Source organism: Nanorana parkeri, unplaced genomic scaffold (genome assembly GCF_000935625.1).
Source record: "Nanorana parkeri isolate BGI_ZX_2015 unplaced genomic scaffold, ASM93562v1 scaffold1201, whole genome shotgun sequence".
NCBI classification, from domain to species: domain Eukaryota; kingdom Metazoa; phylum Chordata; class Amphibia; order Anura; family Dicroglossidae; genus Nanorana; species Nanorana parkeri.
The window spans coordinates 486,939-509,221 of record NW_017307469.1 but is presented as its reverse complement, the minus strand read 5'-3'; the positions used below and the strand labels follow the sequence as shown (position 1 = coordinate 509,221).

At 43.5% G+C, this 22,283-nt stretch overlaps 1 protein-coding gene across 1 annotated transcript; it reads left to right on the top strand.

Annotated features, from left to right (window-relative positions):
• The first annotated feature begins 1,374 nt into the window (after window positions 1-1,374).
• SAP30 (Sin3A associated protein 30) lies at window positions 1,375-22,062 on the top strand. Its single transcript, XM_018568520.1, has 4 exons — window positions 1,375-1,771; window positions 9,851-9,976; window positions 14,943-15,041; window positions 21,619-22,062. Exons 1-4 carry the CDS (start codon window positions 1,544-1,546, stop codon window positions 21,739-21,741), a joined length of 576 nt encoding a protein of 191 aa, XP_018424022.1. The 5' UTR covers window positions 1,375-1,543; the 3' UTR covers window positions 21,742-22,062.
• Window positions 22,063-22,283: the final 221 nt, after the last annotated feature.

Here is a 22,283-nt window from a genome sequence, read left to right as displayed (position 1 = left end):
AATAGACAGCCCCTGATAATGTGTATGCACCGTGGCACGTCATCAGGAATAGACAGCCCCTGATAATGTGTATGCACCGTGGCACGTCATCAGGAATAGACAGCCCCTGATAATGTGTATGCACCGTGGCACGTCATCAGGAATAGACAGCCCCTGATAATGTGTATGCACCGTGGCACGTCATCAGGAATAGACAGCCCCTGATAATGTGTATGCACCGTGGCACGTCATCAGGAATAGACAGCCCCTGATAATGTGTATGCACCGTGGCACGTCATCAGGAATAGACAGCCCCTGATAATGTGTATGCACCGTGGCACGTCATCAGGAATAGACAGCCCCTGATAATGTGTATGCACCGTGGCACGTCATCAGGAATAGACAGCCACAGATAATGTGTATGCACCGCGGCACGTCATCAGGAATAGACAGCCAGTCACTGATGATGTGTATGCACCGTGGCACGTCATCAGGAATAGACAGCCAGTCACTTATGATGTGTATGCACCACGGCACGCAATCAAGAATAGACAGCCAGCCCCTGATGATGTGTATGCACTGCGACACGTCATCAGGAATAGACAGCCAGCCCCTGATGATGTGTATGCACTGCGACACGTCATCAGGAATAGACAGCCAGCCCCTGATGATGTGTATGCACTGCGGCACGTCATCAGGAATAGACAGCCAGCCCCTGATGATGTGTATGCACTGCGGCATGTCATCAGGAATAGACAGTCGGTCCCTGATGACACAGATACAGCGTGACACGTGATAAGGAATACACATTCGGTCCCTGGTGACACAGATGCAGCGCGGCACATGATAAGGAATACAAAGCTGCCCCCCTGTGATGCACTGTGGCACATGTGCCATGGAGTACCTCAAGGTCTCATGAGACGCATGAGGTGGGTCTCCCAGGAGGCTGTTGGCAACTAGGTGAGAATGACGGACCTGCTAGGAGCGCTCCCCAGAAACAGATAAAATAAAAGTCTGATTCTGAGAGACGGGGGTAAAGTTCCACTTTAAACTCATTTTGATGTCTTTTTTGCTATCCCTGTGAGGCCCGGCCTTTCCTTCTCTATACTCATACACACATTGTGAGTTGTGTCCTGTTGCAGTCACACAAGCAGAGTTCGGATACATTGTGGTTGATAGTAGAAAACCCCGGCTGGTGTGCCAGGCACTCAGTAGCAGCTCAGCCTGCAGCCTGTCCAGGTCATGCCGGAGACAGCCATGTAAACAATGCGCTGCCATTGTGTGCCGAGCCTCCCTCCACTCCGGACAAGTTTGTTATTCAGTGTGTGCTAGATTGCAGAGTTTGGCTGGGAGTGAAAGTGGGAGGGGCTTGCGGGAATCGGGGCGGGGCCCGCCTAACCTTGCAATGAATCTAATGCTTTGGAAGACACATGCCAGGTAGCTCGGCGTATGTCACTGCACACTATTCGCCTTCACATTGGCTGCATTCGCTTTATCGCCGCACTGTACACACGGCCAGGAGGATAGTCAGTCACCACACAAAGACAAGCTGCATCCATACAGCATGATGAATGGATTCCCCTCCGAGGAGTTACCCCGGGATAGCGGGGGAGAGGTCACCTCCCCAACAGCTGCGATCCCCGCCGTGGCCCTGGGGCCCCTGAACGGGCAAGTGTGCTGCCTGCGGGACGAGGGGGAGAGGTGTACCCGGCCTGCGGGCAATGCCAGCTTCAGCAAGAGGATCCAGAAGAGTATTTCCCAGAAGAAAGTCAAGATAGACCTGGACAAAACAGTGAGTGCTTATCATTGTGTGTGTGACAGGCACGGGGCCACTTGTGTATTGTGTAGTTGGGGCTCTGGGATGCAGTACAGACAAGGAGGAGAGGCCAGCAGACGGGGAACAACAACAACAAACTAGTCAATTCATCCGCATTGCATGAGTGATGAGATCAACACACATACACTGCAGAAAACAATGCAATGCCTCGACCACCCGATCACACACTGCAATGCCTCGACCACCCGATCACACACTGCAATGCCTCGGCCACCCGATCACACACACTGGAATGCCTCGGCCACCCGATCACACACACACTGCAGAATACAATGCAATGCCCCGATCACACACACAGCTGCTTCCTGTCATTTGAAAGTTCGTGCGATGTGTGCTGCGATGACGGCAATGCCCAGTGCTGGGGACGAGCCATCGTGTCGCTGTGTTGAATGGGAGCCGTGTACTATCGTAGTGTGAGCAGTGTAAACAAGCTGCATGGACTTTCCTCCCCACCTTTGTCTGGATCAGGTGTTGGGAAACACTTTGCTTTTGCTTCTGTTCGCTGCAATCAGTCAAGTGGCAGCTTGTTCCCTGACAGAGGCAGAACAAGTGTTAGGAGGGAGCGGAGGACATTCCCCGGACACAACTGACCGCTCACTGGCGGTGTACAGCGAACAGGAAGCTGTACACGCTGCGTGCCATTGATTGTATGTGTGAGTGACTTCTATCCAGAACAGTGTGTGTGACTTCTATCCAGATCAATGTGCGTGTGAGATTTCTATCCAGATCAGTGTTTGTGTGTGTGTGTGACTTCTATACAGATCTGTGTGTGTGTGAGAGATTTCTATCCAGATCAGTGTGTGTGACTTCTATACAGATCAGTGTGTGGGTGAGACTTCTATCCAGATCAGTGTGTGTGTGAGACTTTTATCCAGACCAGTGTGTGTGCTGCCCGACAGGACTGTGTGGTGTTAATGTGTACACGGCTCCTACACCAGTACAATGACCGGGGTGTCCTCTGTGTACACGACTCCTACACCGGAGTTCATGGACTGGGTTGTCCACTGACACACAGGAAACATCACGGCTTTACTGTACCACTCTCTGCTTTTATATTATCAGCACTGGGAGCTCTGGCTTGTCTTCCACAAAGACATGACATTTGTGGAGGGTGCTAGTACTAGAAGGCATTCTGGGAGTTGTAGTCCTTGGCTGAGCCTTGAGGAAGTTGGATGTGGAGAATGAGAACAGGAACTTGTTTTGTCTAGAGTGTGCCAAGCCTGGATTATTGGGATCACACATGGCTAACCTTTTCTCCAGATGAGGTTTTCAGTTTTTATCATCTCACATAGCCTTCTGCAATGTGATTTGTGAAGTGAGGGTGTTTTCACTATATCCACACACATTGGGGGGAATTTATCAAAACTGGTGCAGACAAAATGTGGAGCAGTTGTCCGTGGCAACCAATCAGCTTCTCTCTTCAGTTAAGCTTTGAAAATGAAAGAGAGAAGCTGATTGGTTGTCATGCACAGCTGCTCCAGTTTTGATAAATTCTCCTGATTGTGTCCACAAATAATCCTGTTTTATTTAGAAAAGTTCAGTTTTGGTACGTTTCTTTTTTTTGAAACAGATGTGCTACAAAATGTCAGTGAAACCAGTCAGGGATTATGGTTATAACACTTCATGGGATAGATATATGCATTGGTCTAGCAAATCTCAATTTAATGCATTGATGTTTTAAAAGGCCAAATATTCAAAAACAATTTTGCATATGGTTTAGTGTTTCCTAAATATTTAAACCACTTTTCTGAATGTATTTTGACAGGCACCAATTTCCTGGAAGGTTCAGCAAGCAGGAGCTGAGACACTTTCCAGTACAAGCATCAGACGTTAGATGTCAGCAGCGTAGTCAGTACAGCTTGGACATTGTTTGGTGCCCGGGGTTATTATGACTGGTGTTGCCACCTGGCGGGTAGAAATGAGACTAGTTGGCAATATTATTATTATTAGGAACTAGATCATACAGCCGATATGTTTACTAGAAAAGGTGACAACCTTTGTTAATACTTCTTCTACACTCTAATAAAATAAAGGTCTATAAGTGCACATGCCTTACAAATTAATACAAAGTAAAACATATTTCAACACATTGTCAAAACATTTAAGTGTGACTATAGGTAAAATAAAAAGATAAACTAACCCCCCCTCCAGCTCTCCACTGCACTCATCTGCAATAATGATTACCTTCCACTGCGCACACTAGCCCGTGAGAGCTTGTTCACACCATATGTAGTGTGTTCCAGCGCAGTTATCTGCTGGAACGCACTGCATCGCATGGTAACCCCCCCCTGCGTTCTGGGGCCAGAGGGGGTGGGTTGCAGTGCCTGCGCTGCATGCACTATTTATTCCAATCGCACTAGACCAGAACGCAGACATTGTTGTGCCTGCATTCTGGTGTGGGCGATTGCACTGAGGGTGGGGGCATGGCTGTGGTACCATTGACTTCAATGCACCGCCATGCCCCAGAACGCAGGGGGAGTTTACTATGCGATACAGTGCTTTCCAGCAGCTAACCGCGCTGGAACGCACTGTATATGGTGTGAATAGTCTTTCCACTTAAATACTTTACTACATGGCCCCCGGAGGCTGTATAGCAACATAATGCTTGCAATGGGTGGGCAGCCATTGGTCAGCATGAGCATGTGACTGTGCTAACCAGTAAGAATTCTTCTAACATGCCATTCCAGAAGAAAGGCTAAGTAGAGATTCTCAATGGTCAGTGCGGTCATGTCAACCAATGAACGCACCCTATTGCAAACATTTTTTGCTATACAGTCTTGGTGGCTGTGTAGTGAAGTACATGCACCCTGTCAAAATACAAATGCTATTCAACTTGCTTGTCACGCTCCTTACCGAATATCTGTGTAATGAGGGGATGCTCGTAGTGACAGCGAATGGCACCGCCAGTATCAGCAAATGTATATAGATGTCCCCAGCACACCCAAATCCTTTCAGGATTACAAAACGTTCATTTTTTTTGGAGATTCTTGTCATAAAACAAGCGCTTTGGGGGCCGCACAGGGTCCCTTCATCAGGCTTAGCATTGACCCCCCCTGAGCTGTCGCTATGTCAGGAAACGACCCACTGAGAAGCCGTGTCAGGTAAAAAAACAAAAGTTACCACTATATTGTTCTATTGAGAGCGGATATATATCTACATTGTGATTCGAGGTTGTTATCTATCATCTAAGAAACAGGGTAAACCTAAGTTAGTATTCAGGCCCCTGGGATGAATGGTGTCTAGAGTGTATATCCAGTGTGCCTCATGATGGAGGAGCTGTTTAGTTTTGTCTCCCCTTCTCGGATGTCTACAAACATTTTTCTATTACCATGCCTCTCAGATCATGTGTTTGGTGTTGTTTCTGGACAAAATGCAGCACCACAAGTTTATTAGCATCTAGTTCTTCTCCTTTCTGAGCCTTTGATATTGCTATGCGAATATCGCTTCTGTGCTTTTGAAACCTGCATTTGAAAGGACCCGTTGTCATGCCCACATAAACCATTGAACACGCGCACTTGATGATATAGACGCAAAATTCAGTGCTGCAGGTGAAAAGGCCAATGCTAAGCCTGATGAAGGGACCCTGTGCTGCCCCAAAAGCGCTTGTTTTATGACAAGAATCTCCAATAAATGAACATTTTCAGGGTTGTTCACAAAAGGGTGAAGAGTTTGGAGAAGGCCGGAGAAGTGAACAATCTAGGACAACATAGCGGATTTGGAAACATTCTCCAATTCAGCTCACTTTCCAGTTCAGCTATATTGCCCTAGATTGTTCACTTCTCCTGCCTTCTCCAAACTCTTCACCCTTTAGTAAATAGCCCTGTTTGGTATGCGGGTGACATCTAGATATGTTTGCTGTCAGAATACAAAAGACCATTGGGGGGATTCCCCTTCCATGTAGTTTAGTGTGGATGGGGAATCGAGAGGAAAACAAAAACCTCCTTGTGGGGTCAGGCTTCTGGTGAAAAGGTGAACCAACCCTTTAAAAACCCATATATAATGTAGACTGCCACTAGCATTTACACAGCAGTGTTTGTTTTTCTGAGCCCCCTCGCCGCCAACAGTATTATTACGTAAAGATCCTGCCAATCGATGTGTTATTTTTCCTTGAACAGTAAAGGCTCATTCACACCGTAAGTGATGACTGACTGTCATTGTGCAGCAACTGAACAACACTAGTCACCTTTAGGACACATAGAAAACACATGTTTTCTATGTGCCCCGTTCACACAACAACCGGGCTAGGATGTGCAGTGCAATAAAGAAACGATGCAGACATGCTGCTTCCTTTTTCAGCACACGGTGCCTCACTGCAGGCGCATATTGTACACTCCAAATAAAATTAAAGGAAACCGTGTGATGTGCTGAGACAGCTTATCAACTGCCCATCTGCTCGACCTGTCGCCACACCTAGTGTGAGTGAGCTCTACCAGGCCAAGCTATCTACCAAAAGAGACAGTTACATGTCCAGAAAGTCCCTGTCTCAGCTGCTAAGGCCCCATTCACACTGAGCGATTTATCGCGCAATTTTTGCAGCGATATCGCTCATATTTCCACGTGATATCGCTCTATGTAGCTTCCCCAATCCATTTCAATAGAGCTGTTCACATCTCGCCGCTCAATATCTGTTGTTGTTGGTCGCTGTAGCTTGTCGCTCCTACATGACCCTTTTTTCTGCGGATTTCGAGCGATTTTTGCTCCTGATTGCATACAGCCCAATAGGAAAAAGTCGCGCAATAGCGCACGTATAAAATCGCGCTGTGTGAATGGGGCCTTAAAGGGGTTCTAAACCCTCCGTTTTTTTTGCTTATATCTACTGCTAGCATGCAGTAGATATAGGCAAGAAGTGTAAAAAAAAAACGTTTAAAATCATTTTAAACTTACCTCGTTATCGCCGCACGTTCCCGCGCCGAGAATCAGGAACTGCTCGTACGGCCGCAAAGGATCTTGGGGCGGGCGCATGCGCAGTTCCGATTCTCGGCTGGGAGACGAGCAGGGACGCAAGGTAAGTCTATGGACGCGTGCACCCGCCTGCAGACACCGCTGGATCGGAGAGACAGAGCAGTCAGCGCTGGATCGGAGTGACGTCACACCGCTGGAGGGACAGATGAAAACATGGGGAAAGAAGAGGAAGATCGGAAAAAGAGACATCATTTAAGGTAAGTGCTAACATTTACATGGGGGGGGGGAGAGAAACATTTTTTTGCCTTTTAATGTCAGAGCAGCCGTCAGTCAACCAGCAGGGGGCATTGACTGCAGTGGATTGGACGAGAGCACAGTGAGACCACCGTCCTGCAGAATTGGGAGCTGGTATACACCGTGTAAAAAATAAATACATTTTGGCATCAGAGAGAGAGCGAGAGCAGACCCTGGCAGGATCAACAGGTGTTTATGAAACATTGACTTACACCATAAAATAGTGATATCAAAAAATGAAAAATCTTGCAGAAACATGTTTACAAAGCAAAAGGGAGCTATTTACACAACCTTAGTATTTGTGTTGGTACACTTCTAGCAATTGAACCAACTGTAACAGAGAATGTTTAGTTCTGTAATGTGTACATGCTCATGTGGCGATTCCTGTACTTTCCACTGTCTCATTTGTCAGCAGTCGTCTGTTACTTTGTAGTCACATACAAGGGAAAATGTTACATTTGTTGGAATAATATGCCATGGCACAGGTTCTATCATGTAGTATTGCTACTCTCTCTAATCAAAGTTTAATTTTAGTATATTTGCCAGTGATTGGACAACATAGGGGTCTCGTGTCTGAAAAGCTTGTTATTCACATTATTGAACTCCTTAGGTTACAATACAGAGCCGAGTTTTTGGGCCATCGGTGTGCTCCACACTAAAGCTGGCCATACACTGGTAGAGTTTTATGGAAACCGTCATGTGAAAACTCTTGTCAGAACATTTGATAATATCAGAGACCTTTTAGGATATCAATCCAAATTTCACTTTGCTTTTAACATTTGATTTTTGGATGAATGGAGCTTCTTCAATGAAAATCACATTTACTGTTAGAATGTTGTTCCTTCAAGAAAAATTGACCATTCCATTTTTTTTTTCATCACTAGGATCAAAATCGATCGTCAATTTGACCCCATTAGAAAATCTAGTGAGCTCTCAGAAAATGAATTTCTTCAAACGGATTTTACTGGTGTATGGCCAGCTTATTTCCATTTTTGCAAACAAATGTAAGAAACCCCTCTATGTTTGTTATGTGTTCTTATTCACACAGCACACCTAAATTAATTTTTACAAATCTATTTCTTAATTGTTTAGATGTTTCTTTAGTGAAGTCCTTTGTGCAGATTGCAGGCTATTCTGAGCAGTGTGAAAGTAGAGGGACAAACTGAGGGACAGAGTCTTAACCCTTTGTTAGATCAGGCAATGTTCAGATCTAGTTTACAACTAATAATTAAATCTGCTAGCATGGTACAGACACGGTTAATTAGAGATGACTTCTCACAGCCCCCTCAAGGTGATGCTTCCCCGTATATGTAATGTTAAAGTGACACTAAACTCAGGTGTTGAATCTTAAAAATGCATTCAAGTACTTTAACTATTAACAACAATGTCTCTTATTTGTGTATCACTCGGCTGTAGATCCTCAAATCATCTCTGAATTGGAGCTGACACGGTCCTTCCTTCTGGAGGGTCGCTACTTTTGTTCCCCTATGGTGTGTGTTGTAAACTAGCCACCACTCCAAGTTTATTACCATGATGGACTACAATCTCACGTTTTAGTTTACTAATTTGTATTGAGAGTGTAGTTCATCACAGGAATGAGTGAGGAGGGAGCTTGAGGCTAGGTTCACCCCTAGGCGACACCCCACCGCATATTGCCGCATGGTCAGGAGTCGTTCATGGTGTGAATCGATCGCGCTATGGGTGCCATTATTTTCTAATGGCATCCCAGTCGCGCCGGACGGATCGCGCGTCGTGTATCTAAAAAAAAAGGTACACGTACCTTTTTTCTGCGATTTCCGTGCGGATGTCACCCCATTGAAATCAATGGGGCCGGGTGGCAATCGCTGCCTGCATTGTGCAGGACCACGCGATCCCGGGACTCGAGTCCCGGATGTCGTGTGGTGTAGTGCAGGTGGGAACCTAGCCTAAATTTAGACATGATTTGAGGATCTACAGCTGAATGATGCACAAATAAGATACATTTGTGTTAATAGTTAAGGAACTTGAATGCATTTTTTAGATTTAACTCCTGACTTTAGTGTCACTTTAACATTACATAGGGGGAAGCAAGGTAGGATTTTTAAGAAATTAAAAAGACCTTAAAATATAAGCAGAACATTTTTAATATATACATTTTTTTTTTAAGCTTATGCTATGTGAATGAGAACATGTAACAAATATAGAGTAGGTGTTATCGCAGTTTGGCTGCAAAAGTGGAAATACATTTCAAGGCTATTTCTGATAGATTCTGTTTATAATATTTGTATGCCTTAGAAAATATGACAGAAATGTAAAACAACTAAGAGTTGGTCGGGAAATATTTTTATACCAGCTGTAAATACTGTGCTAGAAACACCTACCATTATAAGATAATAAAGGTGGCGTTATTAACTCGCTCGTGGTAGCTGTGCATGGGGAGATCTGTCAGCTTCCATATGTTTATTGTTGAGTCATATCAGACCACTCTTATTCACTGTAAGGTTAAATCAATGGAAAGTCTTTAGCAGTGCTGTACAGTAAAGCAGAATTCCACCCAACTTCTTTTCATTTATGTGAAGTGAGGACAAGTATGACCCCTTGGCAGGAGTTTTGCTGTTACCTCAGTGCTGTTTGGGAGATCTTCTCTAATCCCAATTGTTGCAATACAGCTTTAGATCTGGTGAACGTGTTCCTCTATGGAGTATATCCTCCACATATTCCAATTCACTAATGGGGTGAGCAGTTTGTGAACAGCCAACAGTGATTGTGGCCCCAGTGTATTTCCAGAAGTAGCAATCCACCTGTAATAAATAGCCTAATATACTTTTTATTTATACAGCATACATTTTCTCACTTTAGGCAAGGCATCTTTATATTTGCGACTTCCACAAGAACTTAATTCAGAGTGTAAGGAACAGACGGAAACGGAAGGGTAGTGATGATGATGAAGGAGACTCCCCTGTCCATGACACTGACACTCCAGAGGTATACTTTTCAGATATCTCTTTTTATCTACATGTGCAGTCATCGGTGTACTATTGTGAAAGAATTGTGTAATCATTGCTGTCTGAAATGTGTGCAAAGCATTATAGTTTTGTATTTGTAGCAAGCCTTCAGAAGACAGTTAAATTAGACATCTGAAAGTGCCCCATATTTGCCTTTAAAGGAGAACTATGGGGTCAGGGCTTTTCCCCATAGTTCTCCTTAGGGTAACGGGAGGACACAATCCAGCCCCTCCCCTGTCACGGCAGAGAGCCGTGACAGGATCGAGAAGTGAGCGAACGCCGGTATATGTTCGCTCACCTCCCGATCTACTGAGCCGACCTATGACAGTCTCATTGTCACAGGTCGGCTAGAAGCACTCACCTCATAGTTCTCCTTTAAGGTAAACTGGCTTTCCTCTTGCTGTCCCTTCTAACAGTCCCTGTACATATAGGCTCTTCTACATTCTTTTTGTTGCTTGCTATAGAACTGCAAAATAAGATAGGAATCACTAGATGGCGGCTGTGAAAACTCTTACTGGATACAGTGACATCATCCCTCCTATCTAGATTGGCTGGCACAATTATTTTTTCTATTAACCAATATTACAAAAATAATTCCAGCCAGTAGGTAAAAGAAAGATGACAAAAATAGGTAAAGTGGAATATCTAGGGCAGAGATAGGCATCCTTGGCACTCCAGCTGTTGTGGAACTACATGTCCCATGAGGCATTGCAAGTCTCTTTAGCCACAGGCTGGGATTTGCAGTTTCTCCACAGCTGGAGTGCCATGGTTGCTTACCCCTGATTTAGAGGTTGCTAGAGAGCTGTGATGTAAGAGAAGAAGCAACAAAGAGCTTACAAAGAGCCTCTTTGACAATGTACTATTAGATAGGGATAACGAGGCATTGCATGGGTCACTTTAAATGTTGATTTTAAAAGGAAAATTAATTTCATGTTTCACCTCTCCTTTTAAAAGTGCGTGCATTATGTGTTTTTAATGCTTTTTATACACTATATTACAAAAGTATTGGGACATCTGCCTTTACACGAACACATAGTGCACAGTCATGTTGGAACAGGAAGGGGCCATCCCCAAACTGTTCCCACAAAGTTGGGAGCATGAAATTGTGCAAAATGTCTTGGTATGCTGATGCCTTAAGAGTTTCCTTCACTGGAACTAAGGGGCTAAGCCCAACCCCTGAAAAACAACCCCACACCATAATTCCCCCTCCCCCAAACTTTACACAATGCAGTCAGGCAAGTACTGTTCTGGCAACTGCCAAACCCAGACACGTCCATCGGATTGCCAGTCAGAGAAGCGTGAATCGTCACTCCAGAGAACACGTCTCCACTTCTCTAGAGTCCAGTGGCGGCGTGCTTTACACCACTGCATCCGACGCTTTGCATTGCACTTGGTGATGTAAGGCTTGGATGCAGCTGCTCGGCCATGGAAACCCATTCCATGAAGCTCTCTAGGCACTGATTTTGTGCCAATCTGAAGGCCACGCAAAGCTTGGAGGTCTGTAGCTATTGACTCTGCAGACAATTGGCGACTTCTGCACACTTTGCGTTCAGCCCAGAGCCCGCTCTGTCATGTTACGTGGCCTACCACTTCATGGCTGAGTTGCTGTTGTTCCCATTTGCTTCCACTTTGTTATAATACCACTAACAGTTAACCGTGGAATATTTAGTAGCAAGGACATTTCACCGAACATCTGAATCCAATGATTTGGAGGGGTGTCCCAATACTTTTGACATAATAGTGTATATGTTGTGGTGTGTTCCACATGCCTTTGGAATTTTCTCAATGTATATTGTGAGTGCTACGCCATGTGCTAAATGCATGCACAGTGCACCTTACACATGGTGCTATTCATTCATATGGAATATGTGGTTGCTGAAAACTGCAATAAAACAAAGCAAGCAGGATTTCTAAAAATTCAGACACTTAAAAATGCATTGATTTAAAACTATGCTTTTGAAAATAAGTTTTTTTTTTTTTTTTTTTTCTATAACCACAATGGGTCAAAAGGGACAGCAATCATCTCTTTTTGTGGACACCTTAGAGCCTTCTTTAGACGTTTCGATAAGAAGGGTAGAACCTTTTTTGCAGTGTCTGTCCCCACCAGGGCTGTAGTTCCCATGGGGCGAGTGCTACCGCACACGTCTGTCGGGGGGGAACAATTTTCTGTTCTTACCTCAGGCGCAAAAGGAGCTAGCTACGGCTCTGGTACCCACTGGCAGATTTCCTTCTTTTCCTGTGCGAGTCACTGTGACAGGAAATTATGATATATTCCCCAATGGAGGCAGACTCCAGTAAAATCCTGAGGGGCGCTAACCTTTTTCTTTTTCTTTAGAAGAAATGTTCCTCTTTCAGAGATCAGTGTGAAGAAATAGGAACCATTTTGTCACTAGGAAGTCACATGAATATGGAATGGACCTTGGAGAAGGAACTGAGGAACCGTGTGCAAATAATTCTCTTCCTCTTTGCTTGAACAAGAACCACTGTTTGCGTAATGTTTAAAGGAAACTGTACTGAGAAAATATATTTGAGCTGCCATCGGTGGACTCTCCTTTAAAACATGCTCGTTTCCAGTGTGTTATGCTGATCCAAAAGCTTTAATAATAGTTTTGGGCGTGGAACAAATATCCAGATCAGAAGCTTGGAATTTTCTGGTACTTTACTACAAACCAGTGAGTGAGAAATTATTATTCGGAGTAAGGATTGTGAAGGCAGCCCCCATATTTCTCTCCGTAAGTTTCCTTTAATCTCCGTTTTTTTGTCACCAAGTTATTTGGGCATTTGGTGTGTGTGAAATAACTAACAAATGTTAACATAACACAGATGTAAAATAATTATTGACTGAATGGAAGCCGCAGAGTGCCACATACATGTTTGACCAACCAGTGTTGGGGCACATAGTGGTTGGCGATGGCAGCTTTCTTAGAACAATAGTTACTGTTTTCTCTGAGGATTGTACAGGGATGTTTTCCCACTGGCCTCCAGGCAACCTCCGTAGCCACGAATTTACACTTTTGGGCTGAGATTGCACGTTTTGGGATCATTTTTCAGAAAACACATCACTTTCATTGAAATTAAGTCTGTGGCTGGTTTTGCACAGGCAGAAGGCACACGTGTAAGTTTAAATGCCAATACATGGCCTTTCATTCAAAAAAGGTTATTTCACAGGATAGCTTATAATTTAAAGAATCATGTGTCCAGTTTGCACAACGTCCAGTATAGAGCTGCAGCTAATGATTCTATTCATAATTGATTAGTTGGCCGATTTATTTTTTTCGATTTAATCGGATAAAAAAATTACAATGTCATCCTAAATTTAAAATTAAATACACAAATGCAGTGTTACAAACCTAAAGTTTACTTCAGAATAAAACTGCAGACACATTTTTTTGCAATCGCACTGCACTGGAACGCACAGCCTTGCGGTAATGTGTGTTCTAGGGCAGGTGATCACACTGTGGATGGAAGGCACGTTTGGGGTGCCATTTAAATTAATGGCACTGCAATGCACCTCCCGCAGCAGAATTTGTCAGGCGGAAACCCCCCAAAAATGTTACCACCATTTTATAATTGTTTTTTTTTCCATCTCCTTCTTTGGGTTCTCTCCTGGTGGGTGTAGTCCTGTTAACTTTGCAGCTGCACAAAATGTTAATTCTTACTCCATGGTTAAGAATGAGACACCCACTTGCTCTTAGATTTGTAATTCATAGGCTATAATATTGCATTCATTATGTTTATATTGTTCTCTGCCTATCTACTGTTGTAGAGGAATGTGAGCCACTTACCCATGTTTACTATGTGTTAAACTTTAATAAAAATATTGAAACAGAAAATACTGTAGTAACAGGCTCCCCACCAGTGGTGCACTCACCTTTGCCTGTCGTTACAGACAAATGTTGGTAAATAGTACATGGACTAATTCAAAATGGCCAACAGAGTCCACATCTGTAGACACATTTAGTCTGTCCTTTTTCTTCTTTCTAGGGCTGCGCTCTAGTGGACAAAGCCATGTCACGTGACCACCTTGTCAGATCACTTTTGGACACTGAAAGTGTTCCCAGAGTGATTGGTGCCACCAGGCCGGGGACATAAAGCATCTATGTACACATGGCCCATCCTAAAATGCTATTGCAAAGGCACTCCCCAGTTTGAGAATCACTGTTTTATATACACTAGTGAAAGTGGAGATTACAACACTTGTAATATAGGTGTCATAGGCACATGCTTGTTAACATCCAGCAATAGGTATTTTGTAAGAAAAGTCACATCAAACATGTCCGTTCCTCCATTCAGAGTGGTAATCTGAGAGAGCTTTAGACCAAACATGTCTGCTTCTTCTTGGTGCTGGGTAGTGTCTGGTCCATCGGGAAGACCTGAACACTTCCTTATGGCACTTATGCATATATGTCTTTAAGATATAGTTTCACAGATGCTTTTCAGTCATAACAGATAAATCATATAAAAAATAATGAAACCATAAAAGTGCTCTACTCACACTGTTCAATGCCAGCATATGGAACACCGGTGTACAACAAAAACCCACCAGCCCTCCATAAAAATTGGACAAAGATGGTCGACATACAGCACCAGCTCCTTCACAAAACCTTCTATATTAAATCAAGGTATAAAACTAGTCATAACAAATGTGCTAACATGAGCTGATGCAAATGTTATTTAAAAAACCCAGCTACCTCTAAACCTGTATTTTCCAGTACTGTTTTATAGACATATAAAAAAAAGCATACATTACAAGATCGGTTCTCAAACAGCTTATCTCCTGTTGTGACAAGAAAGTCTGCGGTAGGGAAAGCAATTTTGTAAGGAACTGTTTTGAAGGCCGATTTTCTGCAATGAAAGAAATTCAGATGGTAACATGAAATCAGATGTATAAATAAAAATAATCTTTGCAGCAACCTTGATTTTTATATACTTTTTTAATGTTCTAGGTGGACCTTTTCCAGTTGCAAGTAAACACATTAAGAAGATATAAGAGGCATTTTAAACTACAAGCAAGGCCTGGCTTAAATAAAGCACAGCTTGTTGAAGTAAGTTTGCTGCTTGTGCTTTGGAAATGTGAAAGTATACTGAACGCTGCATAGTATATTTGTATTATTGATAGAATAGTCATCACATTGTTACTGACGTTTGTGTCATTACAGGCATATTTAACAGGTACCGTTACACAAAGTAATGTAAAATAACCCATATAAGCCAATCTAAGATTGCATTTATCTTTTAAATATACCGTATTTTTCGCTCCATAAGACACACTTTTTTCCCCCCAAAAGGAGGGGGAAAAAGTGCCTGCGTCTTATGGAGCGAATCCATCGAGATATGCAGTTCCGGGCGCCGGGCGAGTAGTAGGAGCCACTGCTCGTTTAATACGAGTGATCTAACGAGATCACTCGTATTAAAGCCGAGCAGCGGTGGCAATCGAGTTCAGCAGCAGGAGCCACTGCTCGTTTAATACGAGTGATCTAATGAGATCACTCGTATTAAAACTGAGCAGCGGCGACGATCCAGATAACCATAGAGCAGACGAAGAATAGATGTTCTTCGCCTGCTCTGTGTCATCACTGAGACCGTGGCGCTGTAATCACAGCGCCACCTGTCTCAGCGGTCACTAACTGCAGCTTCTGTCACAGCTTCTGTCATAGAAGCTGTCACAGAAGCTACAGTCTCGAGTGCTCCATAAGGCGCGCCGGACCTCCCTGCGTCCTATGGTCCGGTGCGTCTTATTGACCGCAAAATACGGTACTTTCACAGATCTGCAACTCCCTGACCTAAAGTAAGCCACGTTTCATGCTTAACGGTATACTATGGTCTGCTGCAGTATTTATATTACCTGGTGAAAGCCTCTTTAGGCCTGGTTCACACCTGGGCGTTTTACAGCGCGTTCCAACGCGCTGTAAAACGCTCAACATGTGAAAACCAATAATTGCCTATGGGCATGGTTCCCAACGAGGCGTTTTACATCGTGTAGGAACGTGCTGAAAAACGCCCTACGCCCAAAGAAGTACAGGAGCTTCTTTGGGGTGTTTTTCCACGCGTTTCCATTGGTATTCCCGAGTGTGGATCGGGGGTTAACAAAGCGGTAACCCAGAGGCACACTCGGGAATACAGCGTACAGGTCTTACCTTGCCCGCGATCCCCACTGTGTCCTCCGGCGGCTGCCGTGTTGAGTCCCTTGCCAGCGGCCGCGTTGCAGGGGGCTGAGCCGGCGGGAAGTTTGAAAGGGAAAAAAAAATCATACCGCCAGTGAAACGCGTGTTTTACTGAATAGAAAAACGTGCAAAAAAACGAGCTGAAAAAATACGCTTAGGTGTGAACCCAGCCTTACTCTGACCAGGCCTGTGCAGTTGAACCCTGTGGACTTCCATGGGCCATCGACCAAACCTGTAAACGCTCAGAGGTGGCTGGATAGTTGTTGGACTGGGGTTAAGAATACATTTGTGTCAGGCAAGGGTGGGCTGCTTGGGATCAGAGGGAGGCAGTAAGAATATGTGCACACATCCTTTAAAGAGAACCAGCCACTTTAAAGAATAACTTTCCTACAGTACAGTGTTCTAAAAACCATACATATTGCCAGAATTCACACTGAATAGTTCAAGAAGAAGGCTGTCACCATATTAGGAGGTCATCACTTAAGGAAATTCCACCCCCCTCTCTCCTCCTTCTGAGCCTAGTTCCCACACAGAGTGTGCACAGAGCATGTCCTATCAGCACACAAAGATCTGCCAGTGATCAATGCAAGCAGAAGGTAAAGGAGTTCTGCATATCTTTCATACAGTAGTGAAAAAAAGAAACTACACCTTCTTTGGATTCTATGGACACAATAAAAGCCATCTAGTCCTTTAGCAGGTTTTAAAATTAGGCAAATACAACCTCCGATGAACAGCAACACATGACATATCACATTGTGTCATTATTTATTTTACAAGCATGAAGTCATGTGTGGAAAACTAAGTACACCTTATGATTCAATAGCTTGTAGAACCACCTTTAGCAGCAATAACTTGAAGCAATCGATTTCTGTATGACTTTCAGTCCCCCACATTGATGTGGAGGAATTTTGGCCCACTCTTCTTTACAGCTTTGCTTCAGTTCATTGAGGTTTGCGGGCATTTGTCGGACAGATGGCCTCACATTTGACTCTACACTACTTTGGTACAGAGAGGAGATCATGGTTGACTCCATGACTGCAAGGTGCCCAGGTCCTGTGGCTGCAAAACAAGCCAAATCATCATCCCTCCACCACCGTTCTTGACAGTTGGTATGAGCTGTTTGTGCTGATATGCTTTGTTTGGTTTTTGCCAACCGTGGTGCTTTGTATTATAACCAAACATCGCCACTTTGGTCTTGTCTGTCTAAAGTACATTGTTCCAGAAGTCTTGTGGTTTGTTCAGATGCAACTTTGGAAACCTAGATGGTGCTGCCATGTTCTTTTTAGAGAGAAGAGGCTTTCTCCTGGCAACCCTTCCAAACAAACCACACATGTTCAGTTTTTCTAATTGTACTGTCCTGAACTTTAACATTCAACATGCTAACTGAGGCGTGTACAGTCTGAGATGTAACTCTTGTTTTTTTTTTGCAGTTTCTCTGAGCATTGCACAGTCTGACCTTGGGGTGAATTTGCTGGGACATCCACTCCTGGGAAGACTGGCTTGAATGTTTTTCACTTGTAAATAACCTTCCTCACTGCAGAATGATGGACTTTAAATTGTTTGGAAATGGCCCTATAACTCTTCCCAGATTGATGGGCAGCAACAATTGCTTCTCTAAGATCATTACTGATGTCTTTCCTCCTTGGCATTGTGATAACACTCTCCTTAATGCTCCAGACCAGCAAACTGCTAAAAGAGAGTTGGTCACACTTGCTGATGATTAATTAATTAAGGGCATTTGATTAGCATGAGCTCTTCGTTCCTATGGAAGCAGTAAGGGTTTACTTATTTGTTCACTCTTAACTACTCCATTTTGACTTTGTTGGTAAAAATACATCATGGCACATTGTAATATGTCATGTGTTGTTCATCTGAGGTTGTATTTACCTCATTTTAACACCTGCTAAGGATCAGATGATTTTTGATATGTCCATAGAATTTAAACAGGGAATACTTTCTTTTTCACACAACTGTGTGCTCTTATTTTTGTAATTTTATACAGGTTTGACAACAAACATCTCTTGCTCAATAGTGGATCTACAACCTTGATTGCTGCCTATCATACCTGTTTACTATAAAGATTATAGACGCTACCTACCATAGCTGTGTTTATAAAGCCTTTAGACCCTACCTATAATACTTGTATATTATAAAGCTTATATTCTAAATTAATCTAGCCAATGCTCAGGCTAAGGGTGGTCTGATCAAACTTAAATCCTAGCTGAAGAGTTTAGAGGCCTAAGGAGACATTTTACCTTGTGATAGTTTGGGGAATATAGCACAATGGTAAGCGCTAAATGACCACTCCTGAAGCCGATTTTAACATTAAAGGACGGTCTTTTTTCAACAAAAGGTCAACAAAACATGAACATCACAAAATAACTTGCTTTTCTTCAGCATAAACAAAGCATAACAGTTCATTGGACTCTCATTAACACATCATGTTTTGGTCTCACCGACATCTGGCTGTCCCATACACTCCCAGTGTTTTAGTCCCAGGACTTTCCCTGGATATACCATCCTCAGCAGCTTCCCTCAGCTCCAAGACTTCTGGTATTCACCCTCGCGGGTCACTGTCCCTCTCTGTATCCCCGACAGGTATCTCAAGAGTCACCAACCCTCTGGACCTCTCCATCCTTCCTGGCTGTGTCACCTTGTGCTCACGCACGCAGCAGAGTCTGCCTGTCGTCTTGTGCCTCTTTCACACCCACAACTCTCCCCTGAGCACTGGGCTGGCTTCCTAATAAGGCTGCTCTCTAGAGCTGCAGCTAACGATTATTTTCAAAATCAATTAGTTAGCCGATTATTACATTCGGTTAATCGGATAACAAATAAAATACATTTTAAAAAATGGCTCCAGTGAGGGGACTACTAGTTTGTACTGAGATTGTAGTCCATCACAGGAGCAAGCTTGGAGCGGTGGAAGTAAAAAAGAAAAAAAAAAAGTGTGGTGTGCAATATAGCTTAATGAAAAGTGTAAAATTATACAGCAATGTATGCAGAATGGAATCGGCTATAGAGGACTACAAAACCCATCAATAGTACATTATACAGCACAATGCAGAATACCACCAGCTATAGAGGAATACAACAAATCCCACCAATAGTACATTATAGCTGGCGGTATTCTGCATTGCGCTGTATAATGTACTATTGCTGGGTTTTGTAGTCCTCTATAGCTGGTGGTATTCTGCATTGCGCTGTATAATGTATTATTCCTTGATTTGTAGTCCTTTTATACAGCGCAATGCAGAATACCACCAGCTATAGAGGAATACAACATATCCCAGCAATACATTTATATATACAGTGTATTGCTGGGATTTGTATTCCTCTATAGCTGATGGTACATTGCTCTGTATAATATAGAGCACAATGTACCATCAGCTATAAAGGAATACAAATGCCAGCAATACATTATAGAGCACCATGTGTGGGAAAGCGCAGGCTTACCTGAGCAGTCTTCCAGCAACTTGCTTCTGAGATGGGGCCTGTCTATCGGCGGCTGTCATCCGCCCACACCTGCTCCTCCTTGTGCCGATCGTGGGTTTGGGCGGGCGGTGAGCATGAGGCGGGGAGGAGGTGCGGCGTGTGAAGCGTGGATGCAGGCGGGCAGGTCCAGCAGCGGTAGGGGTGAGGCGGGGAGGAGGTGCGGCGCGCAGTGTGTGTGGAGCCGTGAACAGTGCCAACCAATCGGAAGCCGATTAATCAATGATTGAAAAAGTTGACAACTTTTTCAATAATCGATTATGGCGATTAGTTGTTGCAGCCCTTCTGCTCTCAGCCACCTGATCAGCTCAACCTGGCCACTGGCAACACCTGGCCCCAGGACTGGAGATCCCATCCCACTATAGTCTGGAAGGGATTGAACAGCCAGTTCCTCCTCTCCAAAGGTATTCACATTGTGGAACCTCTCAGCCCCTCAGGCTGAGAGTCCTGGGCGCCAAAGTTGCTATACTACACCGTGGCATTGCCACAACCTATATTAAACAGAAAGTATAAACTCAAATGTAGCCAACTGTCTTTGAGCAGTTTCAATGTGGCTGTACTAATAACATTATTTTTGGTTGGTTATATTTTCTTAAAGCACGGCACGGGTAGAATGGTGCTACTAATTTTGTAGGTCCTGCGATAATTTGTGCAAATGTTTATCAAATCAATGTTAAACCGATAAAAATACACAATGAAATTAATAAAAGCAAACAAAAATCACTCGGTGCACAAAAAAATACCTTTCTGACTACATCTAAAAGATAAAACTGTATTGCGTTAATAAATAACAAATATTTGTACATTTTAAATTGCGCCTTTTTGCGAAATGGTAAAAAAAAAATGAAGTTATGCAAAACTGTAAACAAGCAACTTATGTTAAAGATCGTTTGTGCACTGTGTTGGTGTGTGTGCTGTGATAAAATGATGCAGGTGTACATTTAATTACAACATAGCGTATCACAACGCACGGTAATGCATCACAACGCTTCGCCATGCGCTGCCACACAGTTAAATTATTTTAAAAGAAAAAAATCAAGCACGGCGATGTGTTCTAACAATGCACTGCAGCGTGTGTGCATGGCATACATCACAATATGGTGCACACTGTTGCACGTGTATAATATGTGGGGGTGGGGGGTGTTTTTTAGTTTTTGTATTTCTTCTTTTTTACTGTCATCCCCTGACATTTCCCTTTTGAAATAGAAAAAGAAATTAAGGACACAGAGTCCTCAAGTTCTAAATGAATGGAAAGCAGTCAGTACAGAGGCTTCCCATTCATTCAGAAACTGGCCAGCCTGGAATTTTTGTTCATAGCTGTCATCAGCGGCTTGTCAGCCACTGATGGCAGCTAATAATTTAAAGGGGACTGTCAGGAGAGCCCTTCTGAGCTTATAGGAGAAGGGAGATAGCCACCGGTGTAAGGCTTACTTAGCTGGAATCGGTTGTGTTCCGCCGTGAGCCTTACGTCGGTGGCAGGGAAAGGGTTAAGTAACCTCTCCACCCCTATGAATGAGTGCAGCCCACATGCTAAAATACTTACCCGAGTTCTCCCGAATCTGGGCACGTACCCCACCCCCCATTACAGAAGTAACAAACACATTTATAAGGGGTCAAGTTGCTTTCATTTCTTGTTGTGGTGCTAGAAAGTGAGGGGAGATCTCCTCGATGGGGGTCACAGATAGCAATAAAACATGACAGTTCAAACCCTTCTGCACATTTCCCAAAACTAAAAAGCATTGTTTTGACTAGAGTTGGGCTTTAACAGTGCTCACTGAATCGGTTTATTGTCGAGGAAATAGAATCAACTAGAACAAGTGGGTTTCATTTTATTGGGAGCCTTTTTTTCTTATTGTTCAATATGAAATAAATCTTGTAGACAAGTCATTGTTATTCATTTCATCTGTCTATTCCTCTGTGTCAGATATACTCGTTTCATATTTCTTCATTTTGCCGTTTTGTTATTTAGATAATTGGCGGCCATTTTAGAACACTCCCTGTGAATGAAAAGGACACACTAACATATTTCATCTGCTCGGTGAAGAATGAAAAAAACAAAGCAGATCACAAATCTGACGGGGGACTCCACTAGAGAAAATGGACATTTTATGGACAGTTTGGGGATTGCTCGAGGCCTTGGAATGGAAGGACAGTTGTAAATAAAATTCAGTGTTATTTTAGTGATTTCTATGGAAAGGTTATTTGTTGTTTCATCTAAAAATGTATCTCTGCTTCTTAAGCCTGTGGTTGAAGGATGTCACTTTTCGTGACGTATAATCTGTCATAAACCTGGCTTATTTGACCCGGTAGTCAGCAGTGAAATACAACATTGATGGAACCAAACTTCCCAAAGGATGTTTATAATTTCAGTCTAGGACATGGCTTGGTGTCATGTAGGAATGGTTATGTGCCATCATGCCGTAAACACTTTATAGCTCCCTCTCTCATGCCACAGCTCTTTAACAATCCCTAGATAGCCGCTGGGAAGCTATGTAAAAATGTCCTTTAGAAGTCAGATCTACAATCCCTGTCTAGCACCTCTGTCCTAAATACAGTGACATCATCTTTCATTTTCCGACTGGCTGGATTTTTGGGTTTGTTTTTGACTGTTTACTTTTAGAGCTGAGCACTGTG

Coding starts and splice junctions, on each gene's coding strand:
- SAP30 (XM_018568520.1), top strand. CDS start 1,544: ATGATGAATGGATTCCCCTCCGAGGAGTTACCCCGGGATAGCGGGGGA. Junction 9,977..14,942: donor ATGACACTGACACTCCAGAG/GTATACTTTTCA, acceptor TTAATGTTCTAG/GTGGACCTTTTCCAGTTGCA. Junction 15,042..21,618: donor ATAAAGCACAGCTTGTTGAA/GTAAGTTTGCTG, acceptor TTTGTTATTTAG/ATAATTGGCGGCCATTTTAG.